The 14,007-nt window shown below is 44.2% G+C and overlaps 1 protein-coding gene across 2 annotated transcripts in view; it reads left to right on the top strand.

Annotated features, from left to right (window-relative positions):
- Nucleotides 1-4,261: 4,261 nt before the first annotated feature.
- The window catches only part of TPP1 (tripeptidyl peptidase 1), a 77,623-nt gene continuing 67,877 nt past the window's right edge, over nt 4,262-14,007 (top strand). Inside the window, exons 1-2 of one of the 2 annotated variants that reach the window (XM_033949963.1) lie at nt 4,262-4,550; nt 12,760-12,840. In XM_033949963.1, coding sequence (XP_033805854.1) covers nt 4,528-4,550; nt 12,760-12,840 — 104 coding nt within the window. In that variant the 5' untranslated portion in view covers nt 4,262-4,527. The remainder of the gene's footprint in view (nt 4,551-12,759; nt 12,841-14,007) is intronic. The other variant, XM_033949962.1, reaches the window with a different exon arrangement.

Raw genomic sequence — 14,007 nt, 5'->3', positions numbered from 1 at the left:
GGAATAGTCTTCCACTTCAGGTTATTGAGACCAGCAGCATGCCTGATTTTAAGGCCAAATGGGATAGACACGTGGGATCTATTCACAGAGAAAGGTAGGGGAGGGTCATTAGGGTGGGCAGACTAGATGGGCCGTGGCCTTTATCTGCCATCTATTTCTATGTTTTTATGTTTAGAAGGGATGCTGGGAAGCAGTGATCACAATATGATCTGCTTCAACCTGGATGCAGGGGCAAAACATTGATCCAAAACAACGGCCACGGCACTGAACTTCTGAAAAGGGAATTATGAAGGGATGAGACTCATGGTGGGGAAGAAGATTAAGAAGAGGATAAGCACTGTAAAAACCCTAGAGCAAGCTTGGTCCCTTTTTAACGATACAGTCACCGAGGTGCAAAATCTATATTTATCACGTATCAACAAGGGATCCAAGAGAAAAAGAACAAGGAACCAGCGTGGCTCACTGTAGTGGGGAAGGAAGTGATCAAAGACAAGAAGACTTCGTTTAAGGAATGGAAAATGTCAAAAACAGACGAAAACTGGAAGAAGCACAAGCAACATCAAAGCAGGTGCCATAAGTCGGTAAGAGGGGCCAAAAGAGACTACGAGGAAAAAATAGCAAAGGAGGCGAAAAACTTCAAGCTGTTCTTTCGATATATCATGGGGAAACGACCAGTGAAAAAAGTGGTGGGGCTGTTGGATGCCATGGAATAAAGGGAGTGCTATAGGAGGACAAAGCCATCGCTGACAAACTGAACACATTTTTTGCGTCTGTATTTACTGAAAAGGATATACACAACATACTGGAAGCTGACAGGCTATATGCAGGAAACGAAGATGGGAAACTGACAGGGCTGACGGTCAGTCTAGAAGAGGTATGCAGGCAGATTGATAGGCTTAAAAACGATAAATCCCCGAGACCGGATGGCATCCATCCGAGGGTAATCAAGGAACTGAAAGGGGTTATAGCTGAACTGCTTCAACTAATAGCCAATCTGTCGATCAAATCGGGAAAGATTCCGGAAGACTGGAAGATGGCAAATGTTACGCCGATCTTCAAAAAAGGTTCAAGGGGAGATCCAGTAAACTACAGACTGGTAAATCTGACCTCGGTACCGGGAAAGATGGTAGAGGTGCTGATAAAAGACTGCATCATTTATCAATTTGACGGACACAATCTGATGAGGACCAGTCAACACGGCTTCAGCAAAGGACGATTTTGCTTGACGAACTTGCTGCACTTCTTTGAGGGAGTCAACAGGCATATAGACAAGGGTGACCTGGTCGACATTGTATATCTGGATTTTCAGAAGGCGTTTGACAAGGTTCTGCATGAATGACTACTTCAGAAAATTGAGAGCCATGGAATAGAGGGTGAAATACTCACGTGGATTAAAAACTGGCTAGCGGATAGGAAACAGAGATTGGGGGATAAATGGACAATATTCGGACTGGAAGAACGTCACCAGTGGGGTGCTGCAGGGCTTGGTGCTTGGATCCGTGCTCTTCAACATATTCATAAATGATCTGGAAATGGGTACGACGAGTGAGGTGATTAAATTTGCGGATGATACGAAGTTATTCAGAGTAGCGAAGACGCAGGGGGATTGTGAAGATCTGCAACGCGACATAACCATGCTCGAGAAATGGGCAGCAACATGGCAAATGAGGTTCAATGTGGATAAGTGTAAGGTAATGCATGTCGGTATCAAAAATCCCATACATGAATACAAGATGTCCGGAGCGGTACTTGGAAAGACCCCCCAGAAAAGAGACTTGGAAGTATTGGTCGACAAGTTGATGAAGCCGTCTGCACAATGTGTGGTGGTGGTGGTGGCGGCGAAAAAGGCAAACAGAATGCTAGGAATGATTAAGAACGGAATCACGAACAGATCGGAGAAGGTTATCATGCCGCTGTACCGGGCCATGGTACGCCCTCACCTGGAATACTGCGTCCAGCACTGGTCGCCGTGCATGAAGAAGGACACGGTACTACTCAAAAGGATCCAGAGAAGAGCGACTAAAATGGTTAAGGGCTGGAGGAGTTGCCGTACAGTAAGAGAATAGAGAAGCTGGATCTATTCTCCCTTGAAAAGAGGAGACTGAGAGGGGTCATGATCGAAACATTCAAGATAATGAAGGGAATAGACTTAGTAGATAAAGACAGGTTGTTCACCCTCTCCAAGGTAGAGAGAACGAGAGGGCACTCTCTAAAGTAAAAATGGGATAGATTCCGTACACACGTAAGGAAATTCTTCTTCACCCAGAGAGTGGTAGAGAACTGGAACGCTCTTCCGGAGTCTGTTATATGGGAAAACCTCCCTCCAGGGTTTCAAGACAAGGTTGGACAAGTTCCTGCTGAAACAGAACGAACGCAGGTAGGGCTGGTCTCGATTAGGGCACAGGTCTTTGACCTGGGGGCTGCCGTGTGAGCGGGCTGCTAGGCGCGATGGACCACTGGTCTGACCCAGCAGCGGCAATTCTTATGTTCTACATTTGATTTTATATGTATGTATGTAGTTTGTTATAGTGCTGTCTTGATGTGTTTTGTAGAATAAATGCCCTGGATAAGCAATAAATAAACACATTTACACGCTGTGAACATTGAAGTCCAAGTGCCGTCCCCGTTCACATTGTAAGAAGGGTGTGGTGAGTCCCAGCACGCAAGCTCTCATTTAGCTGCAGCTCCAGGGGTTTCTTCCCGCTGGGCAGAAGCGACTTGACCAGGCGGCAGCAACAGGGCTCCCTCTCTAACTCATTCCAGTTTCCACCGGCACGAGCCACACCCACACCCGCTTCCCCTCCCCCACTCTGCTAAACTTCTATGTTAAATTCTGTGCAAAATAACACTCTTTAACGCAACCTACCGCTCTCCAGCTGGGGTGGCCATTCCTGCTAAATGATCACACGCACAGCGTTGATAAGCAGCACAGACACGCATAATATAAGCACTCCTTGACGTTGTGCGTGCTTACACGTGACATATGCATATGCACTCGTTTATCGGGATGGTGCTTTTCTTGCGAGTTACAGTTTGCTGGAGTGTTTTGCTCGTCTTGCAAAACACTCGCAAACCAAGGTTTGACTGTACATCAGGGATCTCAAAGTCCCTCCTTGAGGGCTGCAATGCAGTCGGGTTTTCAGGATTTCCCCAATGAATCTGCATTGAAAGCAGTGCAAGCACATAGATCTCATGCAGATTCATTGGGGAAATCCTGAAAACCCGACTCAAGGAGGGACTTTGAGACCCCTGCTGTACATGTATTATCCTTTCTGTAAAAAGTGTGAGGTGTTGGGCCAAGAAAGCGTGGGACAGGCACACGGGATCTCTTAGGGAGAGAAGGATGGGCCATTTGGCCTTTATCTGCCATTTCTATAACCCAGGGGTAGGGAACTCCAGCTACACTGGCTGCCGATGGAAGCTCGTGTAAAGTTTAAATTCGCCTGCCTCTGTTTTAAAGTTTTCTACGGTCTAACCCCTAAATACATCACTGACCTATTCTCCTTCTCAGCCAACAAACACAAGAGAAGCTCCCACTCGCACTTCGTTTCTCCCCCGGTTAGAGGATGCACCATGAGCATCCTCTCTCACATCAGGCTGCTCTATGGGGTAAAGACCTAGAACAACTCCTATTGCCCACCACTTATGAGGTATTCAGGAAGCGCCTCAAAACCCACCTATTCCTGAAATACCTAGACCAGTGATTCCCAACCCTGTCCTGGAGGAACACCAGGCCAATCGGGTTTTCAGGCTAGCCCTAATGAATATGCATGAGAGAGATTTGCATATGATGGAAGTGATAGGCATGCAAATTTGCTTCATGCATATTCATTAGGGCTAGCCTGAAAACCCAATTGGCCTGGTGTTCCTCCAGGACAGGGTTGGGAACCACTGACCTAGACAGTTAACCCACTTCCCTCCTTCCCCTCTCTTTCCTTTTGTCCCCATTGTTCCCACATCCCTTAAGTTAACTCAACTTGTACCCCAATAATCTTTTGTAAACCGCATAGAACTTAATGGTATTGCGGTATATAAACTGTTATTATTATTATTATTATTCCAGTCGGGTTTTCAGGATTTCCCCAATGAATATGCATGAGATCTATTTGCATGCTATTTGCATATTCATTGGGGAAATCCTGAAAACCCGACTGGAATACGGCTCTCGAGAACCGGAGTTCCCTACCCGAGAGCGGATGTGTCGTTTGGACCTTTATCTGTCGTTTCGTTTCTATGCTTTTTTTTTTCCAGTCGGAACCGCTCTGGGACCCCTCAAAGTCTTACTGCTGATGTAACAACGAAAGGCTAAGTGCAGGAGCTGGAACGAAATGCAACGAAAGAGAACGAGAGAAGTGAAAGGTTTCCGTCGCTCCTAGGCATTGGGATCCTGGGTCCCGGGGTCTCTTCCCGTGCAGTGGCTGTCTCTCTTTCTTCTGGGTCCCGGGGCTCCTCCCTCAGCCTCATGTGATCTCTGTCAGCTGAGTGCAGGAAGCTCCGGAGCCTGCCAGAGAGACTGCAGAGGCAGCAATGAACGGTGCAAAGGCAGCTCGGTAAGCCGGACCGGGAAGGGGGGGGGCAGTCTGACTTTCATGCATGATGCTGTTGGTAGGGGGGGGGGCGTGTTTCTGCTTCTCCGGCTTGCACTTCGTTCCCTTCAAATTCACGTTGTAAGCTCTGTAGAGCAGGGACTGTCTCTTTCCATGTCTAGAGGAGGAGGGAGTTGAGATCACTCAACACTTTGTTGCCCCATGTAAAAGTCGGTCTCAAGCCCCGTTCCCCCCTCCCTTTGTAATCAGGACAGCTGGAGGGATGGAGCAGTCGAAAGTCAGCTTTTAAAACGGGCCTCTCTGGTCTTGAGCAGAATGGGGAGGGAAGAAGATTCCATCAAAGTCCCAGGACAGGCTCTGAACCCCTTAGGATCCTTCTTGAAACAGCTCAAATGTGCTCTTGCCCTGCAGAACCCCAACCCAAGGTGTTTCTGTGACTCTTCCAAATACATATTCATGGAAATCCCTGCCACCTTCTGAGCTTATTGGGATTTATTCATTTCATTTTCAAATCTCTTTATTAAGATTTGAATGCAACAATACAAACAATGGAAAAGAAAAAGGCATGAGCCAGTGAATAAAATGATGCCTATGTAACAATTTAACATAGGAACCATGAAGTAAGATCACAAGACCTTACTTGACAGTGAAAATTTGTAGTGTCCGCGACAAATGATGCAGCTAGGAAGGAGTGTGTGGCGCAGTGGTTGAATCTACAGCCTTAGCACCCTGGGGTTGTGGGTTCAAACCCCGTGCTGCTCCTTGTGACCCTGGGCAAGTCACTCAGTCCTCCCTAGCCCCAGGTACGTTAGCTAGATTGTGAGCCCACCGGGACAGAGAGGGAAAATGCTTGAGTACCTGATTGTAAAACCGCTTAGATAACCTTGATAGGCGGTATATAAAATCCTAATAAACTTGAAACTTGAAACTTGAAACAACAGGAAGTTAAGTACGAAGAAAAGAAAATGAATGGTAATAATACGAAAATAGAGTAGGTACTCTATTAAATAGATACTATTTATCAGAAGTATCGAAATATTCTTAGATTGGGTTAGAAAAAGTGAACATGATCAAGAACGAGAACAAATCTAGACGTAGACTAACTCCATCCAAGATAAGAGAGAGGTCAATCCTGAGTTCCCAATGGGAGATGGTTGGACCATGATGTGCGGTTGAGCTTATACAAATGGGAATAGTAAGTGTGTAGAATCAGAGAAACAGGCTGGTCGCCTAAACCCATTATACAACTGTAAGGGTCATGAAATTGACATGCCCTAAACATGAAAACGCAGGATAGCTGAGATTAGGTGGGGCATGAAATACTCTATATGTGAGAGAGAAACAAACATACGGAATCTGAGTAGTATAGGGGATAGCTTATTACTTTGATACTCACATAATAGAACCCTGAGAATAGAAAAGTAGCCTATAGGACCCTATGCGATGAAGGCAGGTTTGAAACGAGCAACAATTGTCCGATAGACACTCAGATCAATTGTACAATACTACAGTGGTTATATGAAGAAACTAAAAGTGCATCTGCATTGGAGGCATTGTTCTTTTCGAAAATTAGTCGTCTTCTCTATTTGATAAATTTATTACTTAGTTGGGTAATTTTAAGATTGTAATCACATTTTTAACTTTTTGTATGATTTTATTTTTATGGTATGAATGTATTTTGCCGATTGTTCAGTTTCTTATGGTGTAAACCGCATAGAACTTTTGGTAATGGTGGTACAAAAGAATACATTAATTATTATTAGTGAAGCCAACCAAGAGAAATAGCATAGAAAAAACACTAGCCCTGGACAATAATATTGATGTCCCTTAGATGAAACATCTTTCATTAATAGAGGAATAGCCTGTACAGGAATCCTCATAAAAATCCCTGGAGAAGTGAAGACAGATCTACTTTAGTCTATAAAAATGTAATGTAGGATAAAGTAATGGCAAATATATGAAGAAAACCCAGGAGAGATAAAAATTTTCTAGGCAAGCCCAAAGAACAAAATCACTACAACAACAATACACCTAAAGGGTCACGATCACCCAATATCAAAAACCATAAAAATACTAGGAGTCACCTTAGACACCCACCTGACCTTGATCGATCACACAAACCTGGTGACAAAAAAGTGCTTCTCCATACTTTGGAAATTAAAAACCATCAAAAAATATTTCGACCCCTTATCCTTCAGATTACTGGTACAGTCATTGATATTATGCACCCTAGACTACTGCAATATCATTTACGTGGGTATACCTAAAAAAACCGTAAGAAAATTAAGAATAGTGCAAAACACGTCTGTCCGCTTAATATTTGGACTAAAGAAAAGTGATCACATTAGTCCCTACTACAAACTTCTACACTGGTTGCCAATTGAGGCACGAATTTTATTCAAATTCTCTTGTTTTTGTTATAAACTGGTGTGGGGAATGGCCCCCAACTACCTCTCACCTCATTTCGAACTATACACTCCCACAAGGACAACCAGAAATCGCAATCTTTTTGCCTACCCGAAGATCACAGATTGCAAATACAGAACCTTTCTGGAAAGAACATTGAAGTTTCAAGCTAGCAGACAGCAAACCTGGCTAGGCAACTTCATTGATAGAGCCAGATTGACTTACGGTGCCTTTCGGAAAGTAATTAAGACTGCTCTGTTCAATAGATTTATTTCCTAGTCAAAATACTCCCTCTTTCAAAAACTTTTACTAGGCTCCCTCACCAATTGTATCCTGTACTCTCTGTCTGTTCAGTGTCCTCCTCTCCATTTCTATTCTATAATTCGCTGGCCATCCAGCCCCTTCACTGTAACATGTTAATACTATATTGTAATTTGCTGATTGTACAGCTCTCTTTACTGTGAACCGCCTAGAAGTCGTAAGATTATGGCGGTATAGAAAAATAAAGTTATTATTATTTTTATCAGAGAGAGAGAAAATATATGTCCTTCTCTGCTTAAAACGGGGTTGAACTAAATAAAATGATAAAGGAAGACATAAGTTCAAAAAACATTACCATATGTCAGCGGACAGGTAAAAACAATGAGCAAGAGTAGCAGAGACTAGAATCGAAATATCGGAGAAAAGAGACGTCGACCTGTGTTAGACTAAACACCATTTTGTGTTTGATAATCTAATATAATAAAAGCCTAAGCGCGCATGCGCACTCTTACCAGCGTGTTCCGTTTTCCGTGCACTGTAAGTCCCCGCAGGTAGGAGTGCGCATGCGTGCTTATCACTCGCATCTCTCTCTCCCCCCCCCCCGAGGCGGATGTCGGCTTCAGGCGGCACGGAGGCTGTCAGCCGCGGCGGCTCTTGGCATCTGCAGGCTGCGGTGGCTGACGGCGTCTGCATGCCGCGGTGGCTGTTGGCGGCTGCAGGCCACGGCAGCTTGAGGCAGCTGTCGGCAGACGCGAGGTAAGGAGTGCTGCTGGACAGGGGAAGAGACGGGGCGGGGAGAAAAAGGAAGGGAGGTCTACTGCTGGACGGGGGGACAGGAAAGAGGTGCTGCAGGACAGGGGGGAGATTAAAAAAGGGAGAAGGGCTGCTGCTGGATAAGGGGAGCAGTGAAGGGGTGGTGGTGGACACAGGGAAGGTAAAAGGAAGGGCGAATGGGTGGACAGCTGAGGAAAAAGAAAGACAGAAATACAGAAAGCAGCTAAGGAGAGAGAGAGAGAAAGAAATAAAGACAGACACACACACATATATTCTAGCACCCGTTAATGTGTCGGTGGCTGCAGGCCACGGCAGCTTGAGGCAGCTGTCGGCAGACGCGAGGTAAGGGGTGCTGCTGGACAGGGGAAGAGACTGAGGGGGGGAAGGAAGGGAGGCCTACTGCTGGACGGGGGAGCAAGAAAGAGGTGCTAGAGGGGAAGAAAAAGGAAGGGAGGCCTACTGCTGGACGGGGGAGCAAGAAAAAGGTGCTAGGGGGAAGAAAAAGGAAGGGAGGCCTACTGCTGGACGGGGAAGCAGGAAAGAGGTGCTGATGGACAGGGGAAGAGATGGGGGGAGAAAAAGGAAGGGAGGCCTACTGCTGGACAGGGGGACAGGAAAGAGGTGCTACTGGACAGGGGGGAGATTAAAAAGAGGGAGAAGGGCTGCTGCTGGATAAGGAGAGCAGTGAAGGGGTGGGGGTTGGCACAGGGAAGGTAAAAGGGAGAATGGGTGGACAGCTGAGGAAAAAGAAAGACAGAAATACAGAAAGCAGCTAAGGAGAGAGAGAGAGAGAAAGAAAGAAATAAGACAGACACACACATATATTCTAGCACCCGTTAATGTAACGGGCTATAAAACTAGTAGAACAATATAGCAATTAACAGAAAGAGTTGTGAAACGGGCTCAGTAGTCTCGAAGCACGAGAGTGGAAAATCATATCAAGAGCAATCTGAAATATATAATGAAGTTAACTGATATCAGCTATAAGGAGAGAAATCGGGACAGTCTATTAAGAAGAGAGAAGCAAAGTATAGAATAGTATTTGTGGGAGCATATGTAAGGATGAATACCCCTATAGACTAGAAAGCGATAAACAAAATACATAGAAAATAATGTTTACATTGACATAGAAGTAATAAAGTATTATACCATCTATCGAGATCTCAGAACAACATGTGACTAGTAGGCTCAGGAATCCTGTATTCTAAAAGCAGGAAAAGATATCAGAAACAATTTGAGAAGAGAAGATAAATGTATAATCGTCTAAAATAAAACAATATTTATAGTAAGGTTATCATCTGATATATGTAAAAAACCCAGGTGGGTTTAACAAACTACTTCCGGTGTGAGCTCAATCTGCCTGAACGAGCTCCTGTGTAATAATCGTTAATAAACTGAACAACTCTACTGTTTGCGTGTGAACTTTACTACAATGATTTATAATTATAGACATCATATTATTCTAATTCAGTTCTACTTAGTTCATATCCCCACATTCATTTGAGCCCACAAGTTCTATTCCTACTCATTAAATAATCTTTTGAAATGCATAACATTTCACCCAAGTGTCTGAATGTTCATCCCTCAGTGCATAATTTCATAGAGGGGCATACTTGATAGTATTCCTAAGTCTGAGGTTGGACATTTTGTGCTAGACGTCCACAACCCCAGTAGGAAAAAAGTCCATTTTCAAAGTGCCAAACGTCTATCTTTTATTTTTGAAAATGAGCTAGGTATAAGTTTTGGTCCTTAGGACGTCTTATCGTTTTTACCCATTTTCAAAAATAAAAATGTCCATGTAAAAAAACACACAAAATCAAGTTTTGTAGTCGTACCCATCAGCTACCTTCTCTGCTTGTGGCAGAGTAATCCCCATCATTTGAGCCGGTTTCGGGGATTCCTGGTGGCTCAGCTGATGGGGATTCCTCCTGCCAGTATCAGCTAAGCTGCTGAGCCCTACACCCTTCCAACTGGCATTCCCGATATCCCTCTGACACCCCCTGACATCTCCTCCCCGTCCCCCCAACATTCCTGGGCTCCCCTCCCACATCCCAGGACCCTCCGTACCTTCGGATGAGAAAACAGGAGGAAAGCCCACTCCCTCCTACCCACAGGGCCGTGTGCTTCCCCCTGCCAATACTTCTTGGTATGCAGTGGGAGAGGCCGAAGGCTCTGATTGGCTCAAAATGGCAATATTCCCAGGTCACATCTGGGAATAGCAGGGAAAATGGACGCTAGCATGACATTGTAGCCCAGCAGCACTAAAAATGATGCAGGTCTCTGTCACGGTTTAATAGGGATACGAGGACTATAACTGAGTCCAAATTCAGATTGATTTAGATCCAGCTGGTTTCTCTCTTTTAACCAGTCACTGAGCTGAGCCCAGACTGTTTATTCTGTAAGTTCTCCTAGAAATGGGACATTAGGTACTTTTCAGCTTGACCTGATAATGAAGCTTTTCTTTGCCTCTTAAGCTTAATAATTGGTTGCAGACTAAGTCAAAAAATACTCGAGGGCCAATAAACTCAACTCATATGTTGAGTGACTACAAATAGTTGATACAATTTTTGAAAGAAGTCACTCTATAAAGTCTTATGAAAATAACCTGTTTGTAATTCTTATCCACTCCTAATCGAACTCTGCTCAGAGACATGAAGGCAGTTACCACCCAATCATTGCAGAGTTCAATATGGGTCAGAATAGAGAATGACACGGTGACAAAATTCATCACCGTTCCCGTCCCCGCGGATAACTGCGGGAAACCATCTTCATGTCATTCTTTAAGGAGAGAGGAAAGAATCAGAGTATAATTGGGCACAACCACTGACCCTCAAGCTTTGCTTTGAAGAATGCTGGTGTAGAAGGACTGAGGTTGAGATAGACACTACAGAATGACAGTCTCTGGTATCCAGAGCAGATATTGTGATGTCATAATGCCTCATTCCAAAAGTGCCTAAGAGCCAATCACATCAGTGATGTCACAATGGCTTCATTATCCTTGGCTCCCATAAGAATCAGAGTATGAATGGCCACAACCACTGACCCGCAAGCTTTGCTTTGAAGAATGCTGGTGTAGAAGGACTGAGGTTGAAATAGACACTAGAAAATGACATTGGATTATTTCCCGCGGTTAAATGCGGGGACGGGAACGGTGATGAATTTTGTCACCATGTCATTCTCTAGGTCACAACTGTTACTAATACTTATTGCTTAAGCTTATGCAAATTTGAGAGACTTAGCTTATAAGTATCTCTGGTTCCGACGTGCCACGTTTCGATTACTGCTTCAGGGACCCGATATTCAAATTCCACTTTTTCAAAGGGTGTTGTCTCATGAACTTTGCATGAAGTCACTTTTTTCTCTCCATACTCCAATAAGCCGTATGTGAAAAAGTGAGTTCATGCAAAGTTCGTGGTAACTGCCTTCATGTCTCTGAGTAGAGTTCGATAGAGGTCATTTACATAAGACTTTATAGAATGACTTCTTTCAAAAGCTGTAATAATTGGTTGCAGCAAACATTGGGTGTTGGATAATTTGTTCTTTAAATAACAGTGTGTTGAAATGATGACTTTGGTTTTCTTCATGTTCCTTTGGTCTAATATCACACTTTGCTTGAAGTGTCACCTAGATGCAGTAATAGCCCCAGTGAACATGCACCAGAAAGAAGTGCAAATTTGAACCGTTTGGCCTGGCTGCTTCTTTTTTACTGACTTTAGATACAGTTTATTTTATGGTTTTCATATATATTGTGATTTTATTGCTGTCCTGCTTGTAACCCCACAATTTACTCAGTTTTATCTGGAAAAGCAACTTTAAATTCTGAATTCTATTAATTTGGTTAAGTTACAGAGCAGCCAGGGTTCAAATCCTGCTCCAGCGACCTTAAGCTTCATAATTGGTTGCAGCAAGAATTGCAAAGAAATGCTTCCTGTACTTTGATATCAGTTTGTCACATCGCTGTTGAGAGATCTTTGCAGAAAGCTTTAACTCTGATGCATTCGTAGGTTTTCAATCATGACCTGCAGCATCTCTACTAGGTTCAAGTCAGGGCTGGGAAATGTTCCTTCGGGCAGCAGGTGAGGTTCCCTAAGTCTTTGTCTGCTCCAAGGAAGAGGGAGGAGAGTGGTCATGGAGCCAATGGTCTGGAGTCCAGCCTTGGACACACAGAAGCTACTATTTATGTCCTGTAATAAAGATGAGTACAAAAAGTTTTCAAAAGAAATAAATGTTTGAAGCTATTTAATAAATGTAAAAGGATTTTCAGAGTTTTGAGTGACTAGACATCAGAGTGAATAGAGGAACTCATTTACAATGACCCCTTTGACATCACATGTCGTTTTGGAGAGACTAATTCCCACTTTTTTCATTGCTTTCTAGCAAGTTCACACAGAGACCTCTGGTCAGCGATTACTTTTGGACTACACAGGCTTATGTTCATTTTTGTTTGCGGTTTAATTTGAAACCTTGTCAATTAGGGATCCCTGATGAAGGCGTGTTAACCGAAACACGGCTCGTGTCAGGTCCCTTGGTTTGTAAAAAGGTGGGAACATTAACCACAATTAAAATTGATGTAATAAACATAGCCTGCGTCTTGTCTGCTTGTCTGCACTTTCTTTTGGTTTTGGTTCACATACTTTTATCTACACCACATTATAATTCAGCAAAAACTCGCTCTCCAGCCAGCTCCCTGCTCCAGTGCCTCAGTGTTCCCCAGTCACAGGATCCTTGCACTACTGACACGCCCCATCCCCCCATTCTCTCTTTCTGACAGGGTCTCTTCACTTGTTGCCCTCCTTGTGTACTTTGGGATTCCGATGCAATGCGTGCTTCTAGAACCAGATCAGCGCCTGAGGTAAGTCTCTGCTTACTTTCTTGGTTTGGGGTTGGGATTTCTATATCTACTGCTGTGTGAAAATTTGTGCAGCTGCTTCCTGACATCCTGTAGAGTTGGAGTTTCATGGGAAGCTCCCAGTACCAAGCTGCCAAGTTACCCAGGTCTGGGAGCAAGATTTTAGGCCATTCCTAGATTCCCGAGAGTCCCTTCCTCGGGCATTATGAGACCAGAAGTACCGCTCTGATGTGAGATGTGGCCAAAAGTCTCATTCTCTGGACTGGGTAACTCAACAGCTCTCCCACCATCTGCTGATGGGCATTTCCCCCTCCCCCCTCACCACACACGCCAGTACAGTGAGAGATTAGAGAAGCTGGGCCTCTTCTCCCTTGAAAAGAGGAGACTGAGAGGGTACATGATCGAAACATTCAAGATAATGAAGGGAATAGACTTAGTAGATAAAGACAGGGAGAAAGAACGAGAGGGCACTCTCTCCAGTTAAAAGGGGATAGATTCTGTACAAACGTAAGGAAGTTCTTCTTCACCCAGAGAGTGATAGAAATCTGGAACGCTCTTCTGGAGGCTGTTATAGGGGAAAACACCCCCAGGGATTCAAGACAAGGTTGGACAAGTTCCTGCTGAAACAGAACGAACGCAGGTAGGGCTGGTCTCGGTTAGGGCACAGGTCTTTGACCTGGGGGCCTCCGCGTGAGCGGACTGATGGGCGCGATAGACCACTAGGCTGACCCAGCAGCGGCATCTTCCCTTGCAAATCCCAGGCATTCCTTCTCCTTTGGTACTAGAGAATGACACGGGGAAAATAATTGTGTCCGTACCCATGACTACCAATCTTTTCTTTGCCCCCTTCCTGTGGGTTACCGTGCCATTCTCTAAGTGGTACCATCAGCTCCTAAGAGAAGCTGAGAAGAGTATTTGTGACACCAGTATTAGCACTTGTATCGACCTTAAAATATTTGGGAGTCATTATTAATCACCAACTAAGCTTTATATGCCAAGTTTCTAGTTTAGCCAAGTCAGAAAGTTAAGATCTGTTAGGGGACTATTTCAGGATCATAATTTGCATACTCTCATTCACGCATTGTTAATCTCCAAGTTAGATTATTGTAATATTGTTTATTCAGGTATTGCAAAATGTAATCTTAGGAGATTACAAACAATTCAAAATAC

This window comes from Geotrypetes seraphini, chromosome 6, assembly GCF_902459505.1.
Source record: "Geotrypetes seraphini chromosome 6, aGeoSer1.1, whole genome shotgun sequence".
In the NCBI taxonomy this organism is placed as follows: Eukaryota; Metazoa; Chordata; class Amphibia; order Gymnophiona; family Dermophiidae; genus Geotrypetes; species Geotrypetes seraphini.
Note: the sequence above shows the minus strand (reverse complement) of the source record. Positions and strands in the feature narration are given on the sequence as shown.